We start from the raw sequence: 24,579 nt of genomic DNA, 5'->3' as shown, positions 1-24,579 counted from the left end.
TACTTAATGTCTCACTCTCGACCATTCAACAATACATAACAAAACACAACACAAGGTATATATGGATATAACTACTTCTCTCCCGTCTTCATTAGCCCAGGTTAGGAGCAGAACAGTAGGACGTTAAACCCCATTTCTCTATTATTTAATAACAACGTTTTGTAACACATACAGGTCACGTTTTCAAGTTAATGATAAATATCCATCTATGGCTGACTAAATGGATATTTATCATTAACTTGAAAACGTGTTTTGTTATGAATAGTTAATAAGTCATCGAGAAAATGTTAATATTGTCTTTATGGAGCAACAAAAAATATGTCTGTTTGTTGCGCACTATGACAATAGAATAGAATGCTTCAGCAGAGTGGCATAGGATTCGAGCCACCATGTTGGTCATTTGATTCTATCAACCAGTGAAGTGGGATGGGATTCGAGCCCACCATGTTGGTCAACCAGTGAAGTTGGATGGGATTCGAGCCCACCATGTTGGTCAACCAGTGAAGTGGGATAGGATTCGAGCCCACCATGTTGGTGAACAGATTCTATCAATCAGAGAACAATGGTCTACTGTTTGTTAGCTAGGTCTACAACTTGCCGACCAGGTCTACTACTTGTTAGCTAGGCCTACAACTTGCCGACCAGGTATACGGCTTGTTAGCTAGGTCTACAACTTGCCGACCAGGTCTACTGTTTGTTAGCTAGGTCTACAACTTGCCGACCAGGTCTACTACTTGTTAGCTACTTGTTATACCATAAGATCTTTGAACTAGTTCATGAGTGAATAAAGTTGTTGATGGCGGAGATTTGATCTGATGTCAGGTTCTATCAATGTCAGCATCTCTTAAACATACTTCTTCCATCCTCCTTCAACCCGCCAAATAACACATCTTGATCCACGAAACTGATATACACCGAGAATTCCACTCCACAAACTATTTGTAGCATCATCCTGTGAATTCTCCAACCAAGTGCCCAGAAGGCCATAGTTTTATATCGTATGAAATAATCTAGATTCAAAATGTCAAATATTTATAAATACTTACTCAATTCTCTCGTATTATTTGTCAGTTTCTGATATTTTTTGTACTGAAATAGACGGTAGTATCTGTAACAACAATTTACCTTGGTAATTGGTTGAATAACTGATTCTGTCAGAACCATTGACAGGAATTTATTGTGGTATTGAAGAGATAGTGAATCTAGAAGCCAATCATCATATACAGATTGTTGATACAGAGAGAGAGAGAGAGAGAGAGAGAGAGGGTTTAACTTTAATGTCCACTTGACACAAACTAGGTCATTTCAGAACTAACATATGGTTCAATTTTATTTCAATAATTTGCATGTGCGTAGGGTTTTCTCTGGGCAAGTGAATTATTGAAATAAAGTTGAACCATATGTTAGTCTTGAAATGACCTAGTTTGTGTCGAGTGGACATTAAAGTTAAAAACCCCCCTCTCTATCTCTCACTCTCTCTCTCTCTCTCTCTCACTTGATTTCATTAATATTTGTCCATTTTATCAATCACTTACCAAACCGGTTTGGTTAACTTCTGTTATCCGAGATCTTTCTCTTGGTTTCGCTGAATAAAAGTAAATAGTGAGAAGTTGACTGAAGTAGTTGAATTAACGAACATGTTAATTAATCTCAGCATGTTTAATTATGTAGATCTTGATACCAAGAGTTTTATCTGTGGGTCTGATGAGTCGAGAAATCCAAGCTACTTAACCTCACCATTGGTACATGTTACAAGATGATCGTAGTACACCTTGGTTTATTAATTAGCACATCTTAACTGCTGTATCATCAACAGATTTAATGGAGGGAAGTTTTCGTAATTTGCCTCATTATAATCGTCTACGACATAATAGAAATAAATTAAAATAGCTAAAAACTGAAAGATGTTTTAAATTTGGGAGATTAATGAGGCAGTAAAGAAAATGATTTAATTAATTTCACAGAATATAGGTTTTAAAAGAATCCAGGACTTCTTCAAAACTACTGAACTGCCAGAATTTGTAGGACTTATAAAATGTAACATAAGAATATCATCACTTTGGAAAGTTCTTTAACTTGTTTTTTTTTTTAGGAATGGGAATGAGAAAACTTTTTCTGTAAGATGATAAAGTTTGTGTTTATATTTTCAAACCAATGGGCTTCTAATCTGTAGTCATTCATATTCTATAACCAATTTCTGGAATTCTATAAAGAAAAATGTAAAATTTATAACACATTAACAAGGATATATCATCAATTGAAAGTAAAGTCATTTTGTAGTTATTTTATTTGAAGCCTCAAAGGCATTCCTTTTGAGAGAGAGAGAGAGAAATGGGGTTTAACGTCCACTCGACACAAACTAGGTCATTTCGGAACTAACATATGGTTTAATTTTATTTCAATAATTCGCATGCGCGTAGGGGTCTTTAGCAGTGGGAGGAAACTGGAGGATCCAGAGAAAACCGACGAGGTTGGACAGGCGACCCTACTCCTTGTCACGTACAACCAGGGATTCAATGACAGACTTTATGATACAGCGTACGCACGCTAACCAATCGGCCATCCAACCCCCCTCATTCCTTTTGAAGAACTGAACAAATTAAGATATCCTTTTGTAATATAAGTCAGATAGTCATTTAAAATAGAACCAATTAGAACAGTTAACAATATGTCTACCATTTTATTTTTAAAAAAATTGTTTCTTTAATGTGGGATATGTGAGATATGTGTAAAGATATTATTGAATATTCTAGCACCTTGATATATTTTATGGGGATATTTCAACTATAAAGGTACAAAATACCAAGTGATAATTGGTAATTAAGGGTCAACAACACCAGGTAACTAATGGCATCGTAAAACTATCTGAAGGGTTGTTGAGGGATCTCACCCACATTAAGAGTGGCGTAATATAAACAGTAATGTTTATAGTTTGTGATGTTATGTATTTTAAGTAGGACCTACTACAAGGCTTGATTACGGGGGTTGTTCAGTGAAGTGGGGACAGTGTGTAACATGTCAATGGTTTTAGAGGACCCTTGTGTTTTATAGGTCTATTCACCTGAGCATGTCCGTGAATCAGGTTTCGAGGCTTGACCATATTGTTCAACAAGTTTACTGTCAATATAAAATACTATTTTTGTATCTGTGTTCTATATGTATCGTATTAAATATTTCAAACAATGAAGCTTGAGTAAATATCATGTGACAAGGAGTAGGGTCGCCTGTCCAACCTCGTGGGTTTTCTCCGGTTTCCTCCCACTGTTAAAGACCCCTACGCGCAAGCGAATTATTGAAATAAAATTGAACCATATGTTGGTCCCGAAATGACCTAGTTTGTGTCGAGTGGACGTTAAACCCCATTTCTGTCTCTCTCTCTAAAATAAAAATTTGTTTGTGAGCCAACGTCCTACTCACCAAGCCAACGTGTCTCCACTTATTAGCTATAAAGTCATTAATCATAGAGTTTAATTGTATTAAATAAAAAATAACAGTCAAAGATGCGAAACGATAACAAATGTACTAATTACAACTTTTTGTAATAATATTTAAAATAAAATAATATATGTTCGAAGCCGAGGAGACACTAATTGATTTGTATTGTAAATATGTTTAATTAGTCTGTTTTGTCATGTTTCAGATTTTTATCAAAAAGAGGAAAAAAAATGGAAAAGAAAATATCTTAATTGAAGTTCACGTTGATTTCTTTTGTTTTAATTCTTTTTGTTACAAAATTATTTGCTTTTGATGAGTTTAAGGTTTCTGTTTGTTTTGTGATAATTGAAGTTATTTAGTGAAGTTATTGTGTTCAGTGATTTCAATTTGCTTCTTTTGTTAATGTTCTTTCGACAGTTTTATTTGCTTTTTTGAGTCTTTCTGTTTGTTGACAGTTAGACATGGTTTTTGTTTTATTTATGAATCATTTTGTAAAAATTGATTAATTGTTGAAATTTCTGCTTTCATCAAGTTTCATGTTTTTTTCTTTTTTAAGTTACATTTACATCTATTTTACCATTTTTATTTCCCAGCTTGATGACGTACAAGCGTTAATTTACTGCTAGCCATAGAGATGGCTGAATTAACTTTGTGGGGGATGGGGGGGGGGGCCCTGATACAAGTCCATTGAGGGTGGGGGTTGAATTAAGAATAAAGCGTATGGTCAAGTGCAGAGCGAAGTGTGTAGTTTGTTTCTACCAGGGCGGCAGCAAACCAGGTGGTTCTTCTTACTCGACCAAGGTATTAAGTGGTTGAGTAGTATAGGATTGGTTGAGTAGTATAGGATTGGTTGAGTAGTAAATAAAATGAAATGAAATGGCGTTTAAGATCCTACTGTTCTGCTCCAACTGCGCTAATGAAGACGGGCAAACGCCATACTGTGTGCTATAGGGACATTTTGCCCAGGAATTGGAACTATGGCCTACTCTTATATCGAATTCCAACTGCCAAGGGATCTTTTACGTGCACACCAATTTATACACTGGATCTTGGTTTTTCGTCTCATCCTAATGGCTAGACCAAGTCGGTAAATCCTGATGAACTTTCTCGGCCAAGGCATTGATCAAACACCCGACCTCCAGGCTAGAGAGCCAGCGTCTTACCCACTTAGCCACCATGACTCCTAATTGAGTAGTATAGGATGAGGGGTATATTAGTAGAGTAGGCTAGGATTAGTTGAGTAGTATAGGATAAGGGGTATATTAATACAGTCAAGTGGTTTAGGATCTGTACAGTGGTATAGGAAATGGGGGATATAGGTAGAGTGGTATATGATTAGTTGAGTAGTATAGGATAAGAATCGGAGCTCAGTGTTTTGAAAGAGAAGCAGATTGTTTTGTCTTGTTTTTCTACGTCAAAGATAATATTTTTCCTTCTTCATTCATCAAATCTGTCTGATGAAACCCATGATAATACCCTCATTTATTTACGTTGTGTTTCTATCATCTCAAGAATTTACTCTCCAAACAACGACATCAATTCTCCCGTTCCACCTCATTTCATTCAACAACTTCTTGGTCATCTAAAGTTTTTTTAAATGTTCATTTACAAAAATAATCCAGATGAAAAGTTTATTTTCTTGTTCATTTCACAAGAAATATCAAATTACTTTCGTAACTTCAAGTAAAATACAGAACAGATGTAGACACATTCCATGCATGTCTGGATAATTAGGACTATTTCCTGTGTTAGGTGTTACCAGGCGCCTCATGTAATACAGTTGCTGGCATATGATGCTAATTTCCTTCACTCGATATCTTATAAACTTCCTTGAGTTTTACCAAAATTAAAATGCTGTAGGGCAATTGAAATTTTAAACTTCAGTGATAGAATTATCATGCATCACAAAAACTCATGACGTTTTACGATCTAAATGTAAGTGTAACATTGCGAAACCTCTATATTATTTGACTGGAAAATAAACAAAGGATAAAACAGTGTCTGTTGCCAAATTGTAAACATATTTCATTCATAATAGTAATTGTAGACAAAAATGTGTTTGAGTGTGCCCCTATGGGTCCACCTCCGACCTCCTTTTAGGTACATGTAATTAAGGGGTTTCTCTGGTTGGTCAGCATTAACTAAGCATTGTTGTGTACATGTATATATTGTCCTGTTATATTTTCATATTTTATCATTGCTTGATAATGACTAGAGAAGCATAGTGATTAGTGAAACGTTGTTCAGTAATAAGCAGTAATTGTATTCCATAGAATTGGGACCTGTATTACCTTTTCTATCATTAATTTCCTGAAAATTCACAGAATCCTTAAAGCAAGTTACAACAAAAGAATAGAAAAACTTACAACATGAATTTTTTAAAAGTGATCATTGATTTTGTGTTGTTTTATTTGATAAGAAGTAGGCAGATGTCTGTCGACCGATTGATTTCGTTATTAAATAAAACATGACCAACATCAACTACACTAAAACATCAAAGAAAACTGTAAAATATTTTTACTAATTGACTCATTATCAGGTTTCGATTCATTGTGTTTTAATTGATGACTAATTACAATAACTTTTTTATATTCAAAATGATAAAGTATCACATGATTTTTTTTTTCATCTGTTTAAAATAAAGTATTAAATTTCAAAATGATAAAGTTTCATGGATTTATTTTTTTTCACTTGTTTGATATAAAGTACTAAATTTCTAAATAATAAAGTTTCAAATGATTTTTTTTTTTCATCCATTTGAAATAAAGTATTCAATTTAAAAATGATAATGTTTGGATTTTTTTTCATCTGTTTAAAATAAAGTATCAAATTTCTAAATGATAAAGTTTAAAATTCAAATACTTTTTTTTTCATCTGTTTGAAATAAACTATTAAATTTCAAAATGATAAAGTTTCTTCTATTTATTTTTTTTTCATCTATTTAAAATAAAGTACCGGTATCAGATTTCAAAATGATAAAGTTTCAAATGATTTTTTTTCTCCATCTGTTTGAAATGAAATATTAAATTTCAAAATGATATGTTTCATTTTAAAATATTTAAAATAAAGAATTAAATTTCAAAATGATAAAGTTTCACATTCTGTTTGAAATAAAGTATTAAAATTTATACGGGTATCAAACATCCGCTTTTCATCTTATTGAAATAAAGTCTATTTTATTTTTTCTGTGATTTGAAACACCTTTCATTTAGAAATTTTAAATACAATACAGTGAAAAAAAAAACAGGAAAAAAATACATCATTCATAGAAGGATTAGGACATTAAACCTCATTTCATTTCAGGGGGGTTGGGTAGCCGAATGGTTAGCGCGTGCCTGTTGTATCATAAGGTCTGTCATTGAGTCAACTAGCGTGGTTTATCGATTTACTATTAAAAAGAGAATATGTTTCTCGATTTACTATTAAATAGAGAATACTAATAAATAGAGAATATTTTTCTAAATTTACTATTAAATAGAAAATATGTTTCTAGCTTTACTATTAAATAGATAATATGTTTCTAAATTTACTATTAAATAGAGAATATGTTTCTAGATTTACTGTTAAATAGAAAATATGTTTCTAGATTTACTATTAGATAGAGAATATGTTTCTAAATTTACTATTAAATAGAAAATATGTTTCTAGATTTACTATTAAATAAAGAATATGTTTCTAGATTTACTATTAAATAGAGAATATGTTTCTAGATTTCTATTAAATAGAGAATATGTTTCTAGATTTACTATTAAATAGAGAATATGTTTCTAGATTTACTATTAGATAGAGAATATGTTTCTAGATTTACTATTAAATAGAGAAATTAAAATGAAATGAAATGGGGTTTAACGTCCTACTGTTCTGCTCCTATACTGGGCTTATGAAGACGGGCATACGCCATACAGTGTGCTAAGAGGGAAATTTTGCCCGGGCAGCGGCACCATCGCCTACTCTTATATCGAATTCCAACTGCCAAGGGATCTTTTATGTGCGTTCCAATGTATACACGGGACCTTGGTTTTTCGTCTCATCCGAAGGACTAGACAGCTGTCCTTGTCAGGCCCTCTGTCCTGCATCACTGACAAGGGGGAACCACGCCGGAAAATCAGGATGAACTTTCTCGGCCAATGCAGGGATCGAACACCCGACCTCCAGGCTAGCGAGCTAGCGTCTAACCCACTTAGCCACGTGATCCCCTATTAAATAGAGAATATGTTTCTAGATTTACTATTAGATAGAGAATATGTTTCTAGATTTACTATTAAATAGAGAATATGTTTCTAGATTTACTATTAAATAGAGAATATGTTTCTAGATTTACTATTAGATAGAAAATATGTTTCTAGATTTACTATTAAATAGAGAATATTTTTCTAGATTTACTATTAGATAGAGAATATATTTCTAGATTTACTATTAAATAGAAAATATGTTTCTAGATTTACTATTAAATAGAGAATATGTTTCTAGATTTACTATTAAATAAAGAATATGTTTCTAGATTTATTATTAAATAGAGAATATGTTTCTAGATTTACTATTAAATAGAAAATATCTGGTTAAGGTGGAGCCGAATTGTTATAACCGATAAACCAATGTACATATGATGTTATGAAACAGTTAAAACCTTGCATCTGTATAATTCGGTAACATTTGAACCTAGCATCTATAACTGAAGATTTTCTTACAAATGACTTTTAACTGTTTGTACGAACAGCTGATGACTAGTCTGGAGTCCAGATGATGACATATGGAAGATGTTCTCTCTAGCATTTCTTTGCTTCCTTTCTAATTCAATATGTGTAGGTTACATCACAAGTTTTATTAATGCCAGGAGATGATGGCCAGAATGTCGATTATAATCCATGAATAACAAAATAACGTGCCAGAATATTTACATCGTTTTCTTCTTCCAGATCTTTTTGTTTTTATCATGGCACGACTGGTTATCTGTTATCGTGCTGAATTCACCAACACCCAAATTCTATTTCTGATTTAGATTAGGGATTAAACATGCTGAAAATATTTTCAAACATGTCCAATTATTTTGGAAACAGATATAAACATTTTACCGAAATTATTTTGAAATAGATAAATTGTGTTCAAATAAATGTTTCATTATGAGCTGGATTTTCATCGCAAGTTTTCCTGTTTGATCAACAGAATTTTATACTTCTGATCTTGGCAAAAAGTACAAAAAAATCTTGTGAACTTCCCATATGAATGAGAAGTGACATTAGGTGTTCTAACGTGAGTAAGCATACTCTGCCTCTAGTATGACCACCTTCACCTCCAGATAAATGGAACAATAGTCAGTTATTGGAATTGTTAGCCATGTGAACTCCTCAAATAGGAAGTGACATTAAGTGTTCTAAAGTGAGTAAGCATGCCCTGCTTCTTGTATAACCCCTTTCATCTCTAAATAAATGGAACAACAATCAAGTATTAGATATAACAGAACTACAGAACTAGCTATATGTATATCTCAAATGTGAAATGGAATCGGGCCTTCTAGAAAGAGCATGCACACTATGCCTTGTGCACCACAACTGTCACTAAATATAATTGAGCAATAAGAATTTATAGGTGAAAATAAAAGAAGATTGGTTGATTGTTAAAACTCTGCGACAAAATATACCGGTGTGATTCAGAACTATGAAGTGCAGGGATATAATTTTTTTCTGTCTTAATTCAAATTCTCTATCTGCACCTGTTTAATGCACAAATGATGTAAAAAGACAAAATATCATTATAAAGCTATCAGAGAGGAAGATTTAATAAGAAATAGTTGGCACAGTCTCCAAAACAATCTGGGTGCCCTGCATGAAGAAGAAAACTGTTTTAAATCTATAAATACTTCATTTCCTGTATATGTATTGACATGGATCATGCACAAGCAGGGTATGCTAATTCTTTCTAGAACACTCGATACCACTTAACAAGATGATCTGGCTTGCTGCATCTTTTAAGTTGAGATAACATGGTGTTATGACCTTAAGGTCCGCTGTAAAATAAGCGTGATTCTGAGAGTAAAATGAGCATGAACCAATCGCAAGGCTCTCTTCAAAGAACCCCTGGTATAACTTATAAGTATCACTGTATACATCCAAATATCACACAAACTTTTTATCACTTGGCAGGGCCCTTTCAACTAGGGGTGCATGTTATTTACGGGAAACAGAATTTAGAAACCTTTTCCATGACTTTCAATGCCTACTACGGTACACCAATCACCATTGATCAAATAAAAAAACTAATTGATAGTCTGGTCAATACTAAAGCATCGAGGGGACAAGCACTCTAGAAATAATTACGGATTGCTTTTACTAAACAATCATTATGAAGGCGTTAACAACTTGATGATCTGAGTGTGGGTTGTGTTTTCAACAAAAAAATCTCATAATGGTCTTGTTTTCAATTGATTGAATCCAAAGAAAACTCTTTTGAAGTTTTTTTTTTATAAACAGGCTTTTGTCATCTTGAACAGTTTTCGTGTTGGGGTGGTTTTAACTGAGAGGTGATAATTGGGTTGTGAAAGAGTGATTGTCTATTGATGGGAAATTTTGAAATTTTACAACTTTGAGATAATGTCCGTGAGGTCAAGGTTCAAGGTCCCTTTAATCTCCAGTCGTGTGGTGATTATACCTGGATCTAAAGCACCTGTCTGAAAAGAAAAAAGAGCCAACCACTTGATGTAAATGAAGTCAGATAAGATCAACTGAAGAAGATGCTATCTTTCATCTCGGATGAGATTTGGTACAGAAACTTTGAAGCCAACAAGAAACTGTTTTGATGTATTTTGGATTGGTCATGATTTTCAGATAGTACCGTATTGTTCTGTAGAATGCTAATCCCAAAGATTCAGATATCTTATATAAATACAGATTTTACCTGCAGATTGTCTTTACAAGGGAAGGTTTGGTGGTCGAATGCCAACGATTTCCATCAATTCAAGTGCTAAAGATCATTGATTACAACGTTATTGAAATGATTGATTCTAACCTGGGACATGCTGAGCTCGAGTACAATGCCCTGTACAGAACTGATTGGATTTCACCACAGCAGCTCCAACATTATTTTACAACATTACATACCTTATAATGATAAAAAAAAAATGTTTTGATTACAAAATGACTTTTTATACTGATACACATATTTTAAAATCAATTTAAGTCGATCATTGAATCTTCTATACATGATAAAATATTGACAATTTTTATTATTTTTGTTTGAAGAATGTTTTTCTTTCCAGTTTCACTGATCAATGTAATTGATGCTTCAATAAAATATTTTTATCAGTGACACAGGAAATACACCAATCTCTAGCGTCTGGTTATTCCAGTCTATACCGATAGTATTTATTGTGCATGTACTCCAGATAAGAATATGGCGTGACCGTTTGACATGACTATGTCTAGCCTCGTTCTTTGAGGCCATTGTTACAAATGGCGCTGAAATGCATTATAGTACACGATTCGTTAGTATCATGGTAAAATTTTTATTTTGTCATAAATATTGGATATCAGAAGCCCATCTTTCCTGATAAGATCACAATATCACTGACAAATAATTTGTGTTTTCAATGTCGTATGTTGGATGTTGTTGGAAGGTGTTGGATGGCCGAATGGTTAGCATGTGCGCACTGTATCATAAGGTCTGTCATTGGGTCAACTGGTTTGGTTTCGATTCTCTGGTTGAACGTGACAAGGAGTAGGGTCGCCTGTCAGACCTTGTGGGTTTCCTCCGGGTCCTCCGGTTTCCTCCCACTGCTAAAGACCCCTATGTGCAAGCGAATTATTTAAATAAAAATTGAACCATGTGTTAGTCCCGAAATGACCTATTTTGTGTCGAGTAGATGATAAACACTATTTATATATCTCTCTCCCTCTCTATCGGTCGGTCCAGGAGCATTGTCGTTCACCCTCCCCACTTCCCATATAAGATTGTTAAATGGCCTTAAGATAATAGATATAGGATAATTTACACAGTAACGACTTCTGAGAAGATTTATTGTGCATGTACTCCAGATAAGAATATGGCGTGACCGTTTGACATGACTATGTCTAGCCTCGTTCTTTGAGGCCATTGTTACAAATGGCGCTGAAATGCATTATAGTACACGATTCGTTAGTATCATGGTAAAATTTTTATTTTGTCATAAATATTGGATATCAGAAGCCCATCTTTCCTGATAAGATCACAATATCACTGACAAATAATTTGTGTTTTCAATGTCGTATGTTGGATGTTGTTGGAAGGTGTTGGATGGCCGAATGGTTAGCATGTGCGCACTGTATCATAAGGTCTGTCATTGGGTCAACTGGTTTGGTTTCGATTCTCTGGTTGAACGTGACAAGGAGTAGGGTCGCCTGTCAGACCTTGTGGGTTTCCTCCGGGTCCTCCGGTTTCCTCCCACTGCTAAAGACCCCTATGTGCAAGCGAATTATTTAAATAAAAATTGAACCATGTGTTAGTCCCGAAATGACCTATTTTGTGTCGAGTAGATGATAAACACTATTTATATATCTCTCTCCCTCTCTATCAGTCGGTCCAGGAGCATTGTCGTTCACCCTCCCCACTTCCCATATAAGATTGTTAAATGGCCTTAAGATAATAGATATAGGATAATTTACACAGTAACGACTTCTGAGAAGATTTATTGATGTATGAGACTCCATTACGTATTGAAGGATGGGGTAGTTTACATTGTGTATGGGGGTTGTGTATTAAAATATAACAATCGCTAAGATTGTTCGATCATTGAAGCAGAAGGCAACCTGATGAGCTTCGGGAGTCGAACAATTTGACCCAGTTTCATGAAAAGGTTTCTCGACATTGATGGAACAATAGGATGACTTATAATAGACTACAAGCTACCCGTCTTCCCGACCCAGTCTTAACGCTCAATACATTGATATTTATAGTCTTCTCCGTTCTTAAGACAAGACTTAAAGTCTCTTGTATGGCTCGGGGGCGAAGAACCAAAACACTCAGTAATTTGTGAGCGTTGAAGCGTTTCGCTCAGGTCTATTGCCGACTTCATAGCTCACTGTAGATACCATCCTTTTGGTACAGTGGTCTCGCTATTCAATTCATACTCCACGCTTCGTTGATCTCATCTCTAGCAGAATCCATATAATACACTGATAAATATAAATAAGCGTACAGTCAATATCCGATCTACGAGATAAGTTGATAAGTAATAATGTTACAGACGACCATATGTTGTCCTCATCTGAACTCGACTGCTAGATATATTAATATGATAAATAATCCAGATATGAAGCTCGGGTTATTAAACATTTATACACTTTTATCAGCATCAATTTATGGAAACTTTTTTGTTGTTTCTAGTGATAAGCATGAAACCTAGACGAAAATAAAATCTATTTGCATATTTAGTTGTCTTTCGATAGAACTACTCCAACTTTTGAGGGGATAGATAGAACTACTCCAGGGTTTCTGGGGATAAAAAGGCCTACTCCAATTTCTGTGGGTTTTTTCAGGCTTACTCCAATTTCTGTGGGGACACACAGGACTACTCCAACTTTTGTGGAGATAGAACTACTTCAAGTTTTCAGGGGATGGGCCTACTCCAATTTTTCTAGGGATATCCAGACCTAGTCTAATTTCTCTGGGGGAAGTAGACAGGCCTACAACACAAGTTCTCTGGGGATATGGGGACCTACTCCTGGCGTGGGCCGAAAAAAACCGAGGTCCCCAAATGTACACTTTGGTGTGTATGTTATAGAAACCTTGACAGCGGGAAATCAAATCAAAGTAATAGTCTGAATATGACTGAAAGATTATATAACCAGACATTAAACCCAGTTCAACTTGATTATTTTGCTATTTATGCTCTAGTCGGGTACTGTTTGATCTGTCTGGAATTTAATGTGCAGTTCTCCTGCATGTCTATTAAATCATGACAATCCCGAGACATTTTAATCACATTTGTTTAATAAACATCTGACTTCAATGAATGTCCTTTTAATGTTTTAATGGAATAATCGTTTATCTATTTCTATAAGCCGTTAGTAAATGTTGAAACTGGTTATAAATTGATATCCATTAGAGGGGGGTTATTTAATAATTATTTGTGAGTAAATACACGGAGATAGATAATAGATAAATATTAACACAGACAATAATAGATAGACTCATACAATATTGACATTTATTCATTCTAAATAAATATAGTTTTATTCTCAAATGTACAGACATTTGATTGGTACATACCTGTATTGGTACATACCTGTAGTACATACCTGTATTGGTACATACCTGTATTGACGACGAAGATAATTTTACTCTCTCTTAATAATCTGATTGAAATACAGATCTATATTTCGTTTCATTTTTTTTATACTTTCGATGGCCTACACTACATGAACATCTGACAAGTTATAGCCATAGGTCACGTCAGGGGTCAAAAGACCGACTTATGTCCTATGACGTCAGACATTTGATTAACTAATCAGCATTGATGTTACTAGTGGATTACCCTCAGTTCCGTGCAAAACACGTCTAAAGCTCGCCGTAACAGACCGTTTCATTGGCTTATCCCTGACACCATTCAGAACACGAGTTAAATAACAACTCTTCCAGATCCAAGTGTAGTAAAGACAAGTAAAACGAAATTTTGAACTATAAAAACGAAACGAAATAGGATCTGTGTTTTAACTAGAGCTGCAACGGTTCGATCCACGATCTACAACGTTCAAATTTCGATTCGGTTCAATTTCAAATAAAAACAACGTACACCTTACCATATGAAAAAAAATGAAAGACCTGTAGCAATTAAGTCCACTTAAAATTTAAAAAAAACTTTGTTTTTACGTAACTTTTAATTTACGTTATTTAACAAAACACGAATGTCACTCGAAAACATAACTAAAACAGAGTGACCTCCCTTTAAAACAATTTCCGTATGCTGACGAAAGTTAATTTATTTAAAATTGGTGACGTACCAAATGTTCATTGGATGTTAATTTAGGTCAATAGCTTCGGTAATCGTTATATAAATTCTAAACGATCTCATTAGCTGATAATTCCGGTCATTATCTTCGGATATTTTTGTGTTTAGCGATTATTACCCATAGTCAAGCAAACACTGGAAGGTAAAATTATGGCAGACGACGTACTTTCTCGACCACCTGGTCATTTGAAATCTAAAGTTTGGGATCATTTTGGTGTAAGAAAAAACTCTGAAGATGTGGCAACTTGTAGAGTATGCTTCACTGACATATATATAGAAAAAATTACTGGTTATTGTAGCTGATAATCGAATCGAAAATAATCGAATCGAATGGTTAAAATCGATAATCGAACCGAATCAAGGTAGTTGTGAATCGTTGCAGCTCTAGTTTTAACCAGATTGCTCTCTTACAGGCCCTAGACCAGTGATTCTCAATTAGTGTGCCGCGAGATCTTCCTAAATATGCCGTGAAATTTGGAACGGCACACTAAGAAAATGTGAAAAACCATGTGATTCCAATTGAGTATTCACTGGTGTTCATAGCTGTGTTTTCTTTATTTAGTTTGAGTCATTCTATGTGTCTATGACCAGTCTGAGTCTACGGTTGTATGCCATCTGACTTACCATAATTTTATTTTGCAAAATTCAAATATTTTTCATACATATTTAGTCAGGTGTGCCGCTATTTTTTCATGCGTTCCAATGTGTGCCGTTGGCAAAAAAAGGTTGAGAACCACTGCCCTAGATTGTATGGGGAGTGTACACTTAAGGCTTAGTTGATATATGTTGGTTATTTCTTGCAATGTCTTATCAGTTTTATTTTGTGTATAGTGCTGTCCTCCTGCACTTACTTTTTGTCATGCTAGTAAGTGCAACATGAAGTTAAAGAAAATGCTGAAATAAAATGTAGTCAAACGGGGTTAACATTCTACTTTTCTGGTAATGAAGACGGCGATATGACATGCAATGTGTTACGAAGGAAACCTTGCTCAGACCGCAGAATTTCTGCCTGCTTTTCATACAATTCCAACTGTTTTATTTTCTTACAATGGAAGATCTGCTATTATCTTTTAATAGCATCTGTTGTAAAAGTGGTCCAGATCTTCCAGAGAGAGAGTATGCACACCCTGCCTCATACATCACACCTGTCTTAAAGGTAACCAGGGAAGGAGAGATAGTTTAATTTGCCAACAATTACAGACAATTTTCTGTCTTTTGACCGCACATTTCCTCTCACTATGGCATATGTCTGTCTTCATTTTCTTAGTTGATGTGGAAAAATAAGACATTAAACACCATTTCGTTTCCAGCTAATACTTTTACACAAAATAAAAGAGCAGCTATTTCATTTCCTTTAACAAAAGTGTGTTTAAAAACATATTTAAAAGCTAAAAGTTAATTTTACGACTGATGAGGTAAAATATAGAGTGTGAATTATTTTGAGTGCGACAGACAGACTGGCTTCAAATCCATTTTACAAGTCAATAATATGAATAAAGATTTGTATTTTTATTATTCACCATCTCTCGGCTTACATCCTGTCAACCAAGACCATTCAATCAACATTAGTTGCTGAATATAAAACGAGATCACAAAGTGTCGGAGGGCAAAGGAGTTTTATGAATTTATCGTCTTAAAAGCAGGGACCTTCAAACTTATTATGTCTTGTTTAGAAATCTAGAGGACAAACACTAAGAGAAGGATAAACAGTGGAGAGATAAAAAAAAACTCCTTAAAAAAAAGAGAAGTGATAACAGATGTTCTAGAAAGAGTCGTTCATCTGGATTTTCCGGCGTGGTTCCTCCTTGTCAGTGGTGCAGGACAAGGGCTTGGCAAGGGACAACGTATGTACACATTAGCATGCACGTAAAAGATCCCTTGACAGTTGAAATTCAAAATATCCCTTAAAGCACACTGTATGGCGTTTGCCCTTCTTCATTAGCCTAGTCAGAGTAGGACGGTAAACCCCATTTCATTTCATTTTCTAGAAAGAAGCATCATCGACTCTCTAACATAGTTTGGAAATACAAGATTGACCACAGCCTTGGCAAAATATCCCTCCTTTTATTTATACTTTAATTAGGGTAGCTGTTCATAGAAATAAAAATTAAATGCAGCTGTAATGTCCAACTTGTCTGCACTGACTAAACTAATGAAGATGGTTATACACTATACAGTGTGCTATGAATGTTCTTTGATGCACACCTTGGTTTTTTATCCCATACAAACAACTAGACTCTATGCCTTGCCACTGAAAAAAAAAGGTAGACAAGAAGACCTTGTTGGATTATAAATGTGTCACAGGTGAACACTAAATCTTTAAATAATATACCTGTGTTCACCTGGATAAATACCTGATAACAAAGGACAACAGTCTATTAGCAGTATTCATACAGTATAAGCTTACACCATTACAATAGTCAGGTCAATCAAGTCACATTTTTACATAATATTACTTTTAACACACACAAAAACATGTCTTCCTTTTACAAGTATTATAGCCTACATTTTCTTTCAGGTTTATAATATCTAATTCATTTTAGGGCATTGGGGTTACATTATAACAACATAACATTATTGTATAGTTTTTATGTAGATGCAAAAAAAGGACTCCGTATTTCTTTCATGTTATTGTAAGCCTACATTTTTTATATTAAACGCTTAGCATATTATTATAGTAACTTGAGTCATGTTAGTGCATAACATCAAGTTCATTAAATTTGTAAAAAAAAAACTTGTAGCCCTACATATCAAATATTATAAAAATGTTTTAAATGAATTTATATCACTGACATCATCCTGTTTATGTTAATCACTGTAGTAGTAGAATTTACAGATAAGCTATATTTATTTCACTTTCTTATTCATATTGGGGAGCCACGATGGCTAATTGGGTAAGATGCTGGCCGCTAGCCTGGAGGTCGCGTGTTCGATCCCTACATTGGCTGAGAAAGTTCATCCAGATCCTCCGGCGTGGGTCCTTTTGTCAGTGATGCAGGAAGGAGGGCCTGACAAGGACAGCTGTCTATTCGTTCTGATGGGATGAAAAACGGAGGACCCGTGTATACATTGGCATGCACATAAAAGATCCCTTGGCAGTTCGATATAACAGTAGGCCGTAGTGCCACTGCCTGGGCAAAATTGACCTCATAGCACACAGTATGGTGTATGCTCGTCTTCATTAGCCCAGTCGGAGCAGAACAGTAGGATGTTAAACCCCATCTCATTTTATTTCTACCAATTAATGACTAATACAGTTTCGTTTAAACTTCTTTTACTGCATCGACAAAACATTGTACAGTACAAAAAGTTTTGTATCATAAATTTAAAATCTTCTGCTTACAAAAAAATAGATGACAAATACAACATCAATAATACATGTATATCACAACTTCACAAAATAATCAACTTTCTGTTCAAATTATTACTCATTAAACTTGTTATATCTCTCAATAAAAATAAACTTTTAGGATCATAAAAATGTCTTTTTGAACCGTATTATTTTTCTGAATAAAAACAAAACAAAAAGTGCGTAAAAAATCCATCTGTTGAAAATGATATAGTTTTAATGACTAGTGACAGATGTTATAAATAATATAGGTACATTCACGTTGATACGATTTTCATTCCAGAGCCTTACACATCATGTGTCACATCCTAATTAATAATCATTTTTAACATATTTTAATTATATTCATTTTATAGTCGTATATATTTTTATGGGTTAGTCACTAATGAACTTATGGCTGAATTGTTTCTGGTACTAATATATTATCAATAAGTGAACTATTTTTATTATGTTCGTTAAATTTTTTTTTATGAGTTAACTACTGATGAGTATAAATAAAGTAACGATCTGAAAATATCAAAATTCTCACGGCTTAACCCACGCTAATATGTACTCAGATTGATTATTTAACATTTAGTTAAGAAAACAAAATCAAAATACCAATGTTAGATAATGTTCAGGCCCATCTTCATTAGCCCAGTCAGAGCAGAAAAGTAGGATGTTAAACACCATTTCATTTCTTAGTCTCCTGGCTTGGATTCAGTCAAAAACAGGCCCATCAATTTGGTTCACAGGAAATAAAGATGGCAGACATTTTTTTTTACATATGGAGCACCTGTCCAACCTCGTGGGTTTTCTCCAGGTCTTCCGGTATCCTCCCACTGCGAAAGACCCCTATGTACTTGCGAATTAATGGAATAAAATTGAACCATATGTTAATCCGGAAATGACCTAGCTTGTGTTGAGTTGACGTTAAACCCCATTTCTCTCTCTCTCTATCTTTAATTATATTATTATTCCAGATATTTTTTTTTATGAGTTAATGACTAAAAAGTATAAATAATCATATTAATTCTTATAGATAAACTGAGAAATAAATATGCAAAACATTTTACAAATTTATGAAATTTTAATGATTTTAACATTAATTCATAAAAAGATCTTTGATCGAGTACAAAGTTAAAACTGTAGTGAAATATTAATGAGATAATTATATATTTATAAATAATAAAACGTAAATTAATTTATAGCCTAATATTTTTATGATCCATGTTGTTTATTTCATGAATATGGATAGTGTTTTTGATCGCTGGTTCGTGTAAATTTTTATGGGGCAAGACACCAGATGAAAAATGATCACTGGTAAATGAAAATATTTTATGTGGGGTGTTTAATGTTCGCTCATTAAAAATGTATTTATGATAAAAATATATATTCTTATGGTGATCATTTGTTTTTATTGTCAGAGCAGGTGCTTGTAATTATTTTAGAAATATAAATTAGAAAAAATTATTCTTGGGTTTGGAAGTCCTTAAAAATTTTAGAAATGATATCAGGTGTTCTTGAGACAGTAGATGATATCAGGTGTTCTTGAAAGAGTAAATAATATCAGGTGTTCTTGAGACAGTAGATGATATTAGGTGTTCTTGATTGTAGGTGATATCAGGTGTTCTTGACAGTAGATGATATCAAGTGTTCTGGAGACAGTAGGTGATATCTGGTGTTCTTGAGACAGTAGGTGATATCAGGTGTTCTTGAGACAGTAGATGATATCAAGTGTTCTTGAAAGAGTAAATATCTAGTGTTCCTGAGACAGTAAAAGATAGGGTTTCTTGAGACACTGATATCAGGTGTTCTTGAGACAGTAGGTGATATCAGGTGTTCTTGAGACAGTAGGTGATATCAGGTGTTCTTGAGACTGTAGATGATATCAGGTGTTCTTGAGACAGTAGGTGATATCAGGTGTTCTTGAGACAGTAGGTGATATTAGGTGTTCTTGAGACAGTATAGATGATATCAGGTGTTCTTGAGACAGTAAATGTTATCGTGTATTCTGATCCATACAAAGTGTTTTAAAAAATAAATTTTAAAATAATAATATTCATAATTATGATTCATATCTTATTTAAAATCCAGGTTGAAGGACAAAACTCATATTTCATGTAAACGATTATATTTGACTACAGTCAAAAATCGTATTTTATGTAAAAGATTATATTTGACTACAGTTAAAATACATTTTCTCACATTTTAAGGATTATATTTTTTTATTTATTTTTATTTAAAGTTCACTATTGTTCTACTTATTATTTATCAACAAAAAAAGCAAGAAATTAAAACAACTTTACCTGAAATTCCTGTGTTTTGCAATAACTATTCCTATCATAAATGGGCCAGTTATAAACTTTAAAAAAAAAAAAATGATTCAAATATTATCTTATTTTATTTTGAATATTGTTTAAAACTATAAAAAATAATAAATAAATATGATGTAATTGATAGTGAACTATAACAATTGCTCATATTCCATTAAAAGGAGAAGGAATTCATCTATGAAAACATTCAAACCAGAGCCGATTTTTATTAAGAAATTAACCCAATATGAAATAAAACACAACTTGCACGTTTCACGTAATCTTTTATGTTGCAACAACTGGAAAGACTTTAATTATTTTCTACTGAGGAATAAAAAAAGGGGGAGCCATTTTCTATCTGCTTTCATCATTTTTAACCAGAAGTCTCTCTCGCGATGAACAATATGGAATCTCATGTAACAAAAAAAAAAACAACAAAAAAATCCGCACATTTCATGCTTATTCGCCGTTTAATATTTTCATCGATATAATTTCTATTAAAAGACGTGTTTTTCAGAAACTTTGATCGAACTGACGCCAGTGATTCTTCTTGCTAAAGGAATCATTATTTTGTTTTAAACAATTTCCCGGTTATATCACCGTAAAACAATGGAAGAACCTGTGAAGATTGCGGACTTGATGTTGATTATAAACAGATTATTCTATTGCCCGGGTCGAAGTGTAAATGTATTCTTATGACGTGTTTTTGTTTGTAAGTAGCAGTAAGGTCCATCTATCAGTGACATCGATTGTCCGCCATTGTCCACTCACTGCCTTGTACGACAGTAAACCCGTATGGCACCCCCCATGGTGTATTGATATCACGTGACCAGTGTTACTATTTTTGTTTAGGATTTACATTGATCGAGTAGCAGTGTGTTTAAGTTCATCAGAGTGATAGCGACTGGCTGGCTGACAGCACGTTGTTTCTTAGCGGAAAGTACAATCGTTCGTGTTGGAGTATTTTGCTATTTTGATCATATTTTACCGACTTGTTTTTAAACGGACGGTGTATTTGGAGTGTTTATTTATAATTTTTTCTGGCATGTGGATATATAGAAGTGTAAAATAGATCGAGTGATATATATATATATATATATTTATATATTTTATAATGGCGGGTATTGGAGACAGTTTATCGACAGTATTGTTGCGAATGCCAATAATGATCCAATATTACGCTATCTTATTGCCTCTTGCAATGTCAATGGTAGCTGTTGTTGACAGTGGAATAAGACTACCCCCAGTTTATTGGAATGCCTCAAATCCAATGTAAGTACCATTTAAATTTATATCCGCCTGAACTGACAAATCAAACGTGCATTATTGTGTGTAATGCCCTGTGAAATATGTATTTATAACGTCATATTTCACTTAAATACGTCAGTGGAAGGAAATAAAGTTGTAATATAATGAACGATAATATGATTAATTTAAGAATGCAGGAATTATAAATATTTTGATAATAACCATATTCACAATCAAAAATGAACCGTAAAACGTATTTCTAATTTTACAACGATACCAATATTATCAACGGCGGCGACATCGTTACCTTTTGTAAATTACATAAATCGTGTGTTGAGAGAAATGTATATTGAATGTGATTTATACTGATTAACTATCGTGTTTATTGAAGTTAATTAAATCACACGCTAAAAGCTTTTAATCAACATCGTAAATATACAATAAATATACAATAAACCACGAGAATCTTCAGGGAATACGATACAACCCGATATCATCAATATTTGACAAAATCTCGATATGTAAGCAATGTTATTACATTTAACACAAGTCCCCGTGCGTGTGTGTATGATGGCTATCTTTTATCGGCTGAAATGACCAGAGGCTATTGTTAAAGCGACCAGTTTTTGTTGTACATATCGTATGTCTTGTAGATACATAGTTTCTAATGACTTGTCTGTTTTGATGGAAAGTTGACAAGCCAAGCTTCAGACGAAATAATATATAAGGAAGTGTTGAATGTATGCTAAATACCCCCCTGACATAAATATTTCACATATTATTTAGGAATGTGAAAATACTTAAATTTGAAATAAAAAAAAAAACAAAAAGAAAACATTAGGCTTATCTAATATTTAACTGGTAAATACGAACTGATATGTCTAAAAATTTAAACAATACTCCCTTTAATTTTCTTAATACATTTAGATGTTGAAAGTGAATTAAAATTAATAGTAGACGGTTTCTTAATATATACCCTGCTTGTCCCATTATAATATACAAAATATATAAACATCATCTATCGAAACTAAATTAAAATTAATAGTGGATGTTTTCTTAATGTGAAATATGTATGCCCCATTATCTAAAAAATGTAGGCCTGTTAAACGGGGTTTTGTTCTGGTTTTTTTATCTCTTATCTCATTTGTATTGAAAATAATACCCATCCCATAAATATAAAAATTATGTTCGAGAACATCGGTAGCGTGAATATAATGTGTTATTTTCTACGTATCATTAAGTTTTTCACGAAAAGTGGAAATGAATGAATGAGTTATCGGGTATAAATTGTAAAGAATTGGGTGGTGATAAAACTATTTGATATGTACGAATCGTCTCAAGCGATCTACTTACAGGTGTTTTAAAACGACCAGTCTCTATTCTTCATTGAATTACATCTAGAACGACCAGGCTTGTATATTCCTTCAACAACCTCCTTACATTAATTGATGGATTGTCCGACTGTACTAAAATCACGCTCCGCGATATACAGACACTTCGATTAACAGCGATACGATTTCTAGGGCGGTTTAGATGATTTAACGTTATTTCAGATTAAAAATCTGTGAGAGATGATGAACCTACATGTAAAAGTATAATCAAATTGGTAATTACAATAAAATTTATTTTGGAGTGAAGATACAAATTCTGTCACATTTTAGAACATTTTACCCTAATTTGAAATTTATATAAATGTAGAATTATAACTCCTATAATTGAGCCAAAATGCGATTTCCATCCCTTTTGAGATGAAAATTCAAAGTAAAAGAAAAAAATGAAATATGTATTATACTGAGATGATTAACTCAACTTGTATATCCTTCAACTATGTAACCCCCCCCATACAGAAATGAAATGAAATGGGGTTTAACGTCCTACTGTTCTGCTCCTAACCTGGGCAAGTGAAGACGGGTCCCCCCCCCATTTAGAAAATGTCATTTTTTACTAAACCATCAATTAGCCTTTAATCATGCTGATTGTAGAATATGTATTTCTAAAAGTCTAAGCATCCGCAATATCTCTATAATAATGCTAATTGTAGAATGTGTATATCTAAAAGTCTAAGCTTCAGTACTTGCAATATCTCTCTAATAATAACACTAACTGTAATCAAATGTTACTTGGGTAGTCAACTATTTTAAAAGTTTCCAAATGTATTTGAGACATGTGGAGGTTTGTAATATTCAACATGTCTGTAGATGATCATAATATAGTTTATTTCAACTCCATGCACATGGTTGGCTTTTGTTTTAAAAGTTTTGATATGTATTTCTAAATGTTGAAGCTTCACTTCTTGCAATATCTCTCTAATAATGCCACTAACTATAAACAAACCTTATACTTTGGTAATCAATTAATTTAACAATTTGAGTTTTCAAAGGTTGTATTTGAGTCAAATGGAGGTCTGTAATATTCAGTATGTCTGTAGATAATCACAGCCTGTTTTAACTCCCATGTACATGGTTGTGTTTTTTATTAATTAATAACAATAATGCTACTATAAAGTACGGTATGGTTGAAAATAACAAGTCTAAAAGTTAGTCCCAACATTGTATAAAGTCAATTTAAGACTGAAAATCAATTTGTAGAATAAACTTGGATAGCTTTAACTCGATTTATTTTGTGCGTAAAAGATAATTAAAAGGGATTCGTATGATAATAGAGTGTGCTTTAATGTCTGAAACCAACAGGGGGCGTCACCAACTAACTGTCGGTGAGATGAAAGGCCTATAGGGCCATGAAAGTAGGCATGTATCGTCAGGTATGTGCAAAGTAAACATCATTTGGTCCCCTAGCTCAGATTGTCAGAAAGTTACATTCATTTGGCCGTAAAGACCTCATAGAATTTCTTATGCTCTCTAAGCATGACTGAAACAATCAGCTGACTTCAGAACTGGTCTTAATCCCTTCATATTTATCGCTGTTTGTTGCATTGTTCAACAGACTATTTCACATGCTGGATACAACAGTAGACATTTTGTTTGGTTGAAAAGCAACGATTTTCTGCGAAATTCTGATTTTTATAGCGAAGATAGTCTACTAATAGTACTCCAAACAAAAAATCTTCATGTTATTTGGTAAAAGTTGAGAAAATTTTGAATTCCAGTAATTAAAAGTTTTTGTCAGCTATATTATAATCACTTATTTTGAATAAATTTTTGAATTTTTTTCCCATTGACGATTACACATTGAATTATAGCTTACTCATAAATTAAAATCAAAACTATGTAATTAATTAAAATATTTGAAATAGTTTTAGATATGTGTATGGATTT

At 33.4% G+C, this 24,579-nt stretch overlaps 1 protein-coding gene across 3 annotated transcripts in view; it reads left to right on the top strand.

Moving 5' to 3' along the window:
• Positions 1–24,579, top strand: part of LOC126824951 (ephrin-B2) — a 303,899-nt gene that overhangs the window by 208,459 nt on the left and 70,861 nt on the right. For 2 of the 3 annotated variants that reach the window (XR_007681681.2, XM_050554413.2), the window contains exon 1: positions 20,961–21,328. The exons of the other annotated variant lie outside the window; for it this stretch is intronic. Coding sequence is in view for 1 of the 2 variants with exons in the window: in XM_050554413.2 (XP_050410370.1) it covers positions 21,171–21,328 (158 nt within the window). In the remaining variant the exon portion in view is untranslated. Of the gene's footprint in view, positions 1–20,960; positions 21,329–24,579 lie in introns of those variants that run through there. 3 annotated transcript variants of the gene reach the window in all.

The sequence above is a fragment of the Patella vulgata genome, chromosome 6, assembly GCF_932274485.2.
Source record: "Patella vulgata chromosome 6, xgPatVulg1.2, whole genome shotgun sequence".
NCBI classification, from domain to species: Eukaryota; Metazoa; Mollusca; class Gastropoda; family Patellidae; genus Patella; species Patella vulgata.
This window is presented reverse-complemented; position numbering and strand designations above follow the sequence as displayed.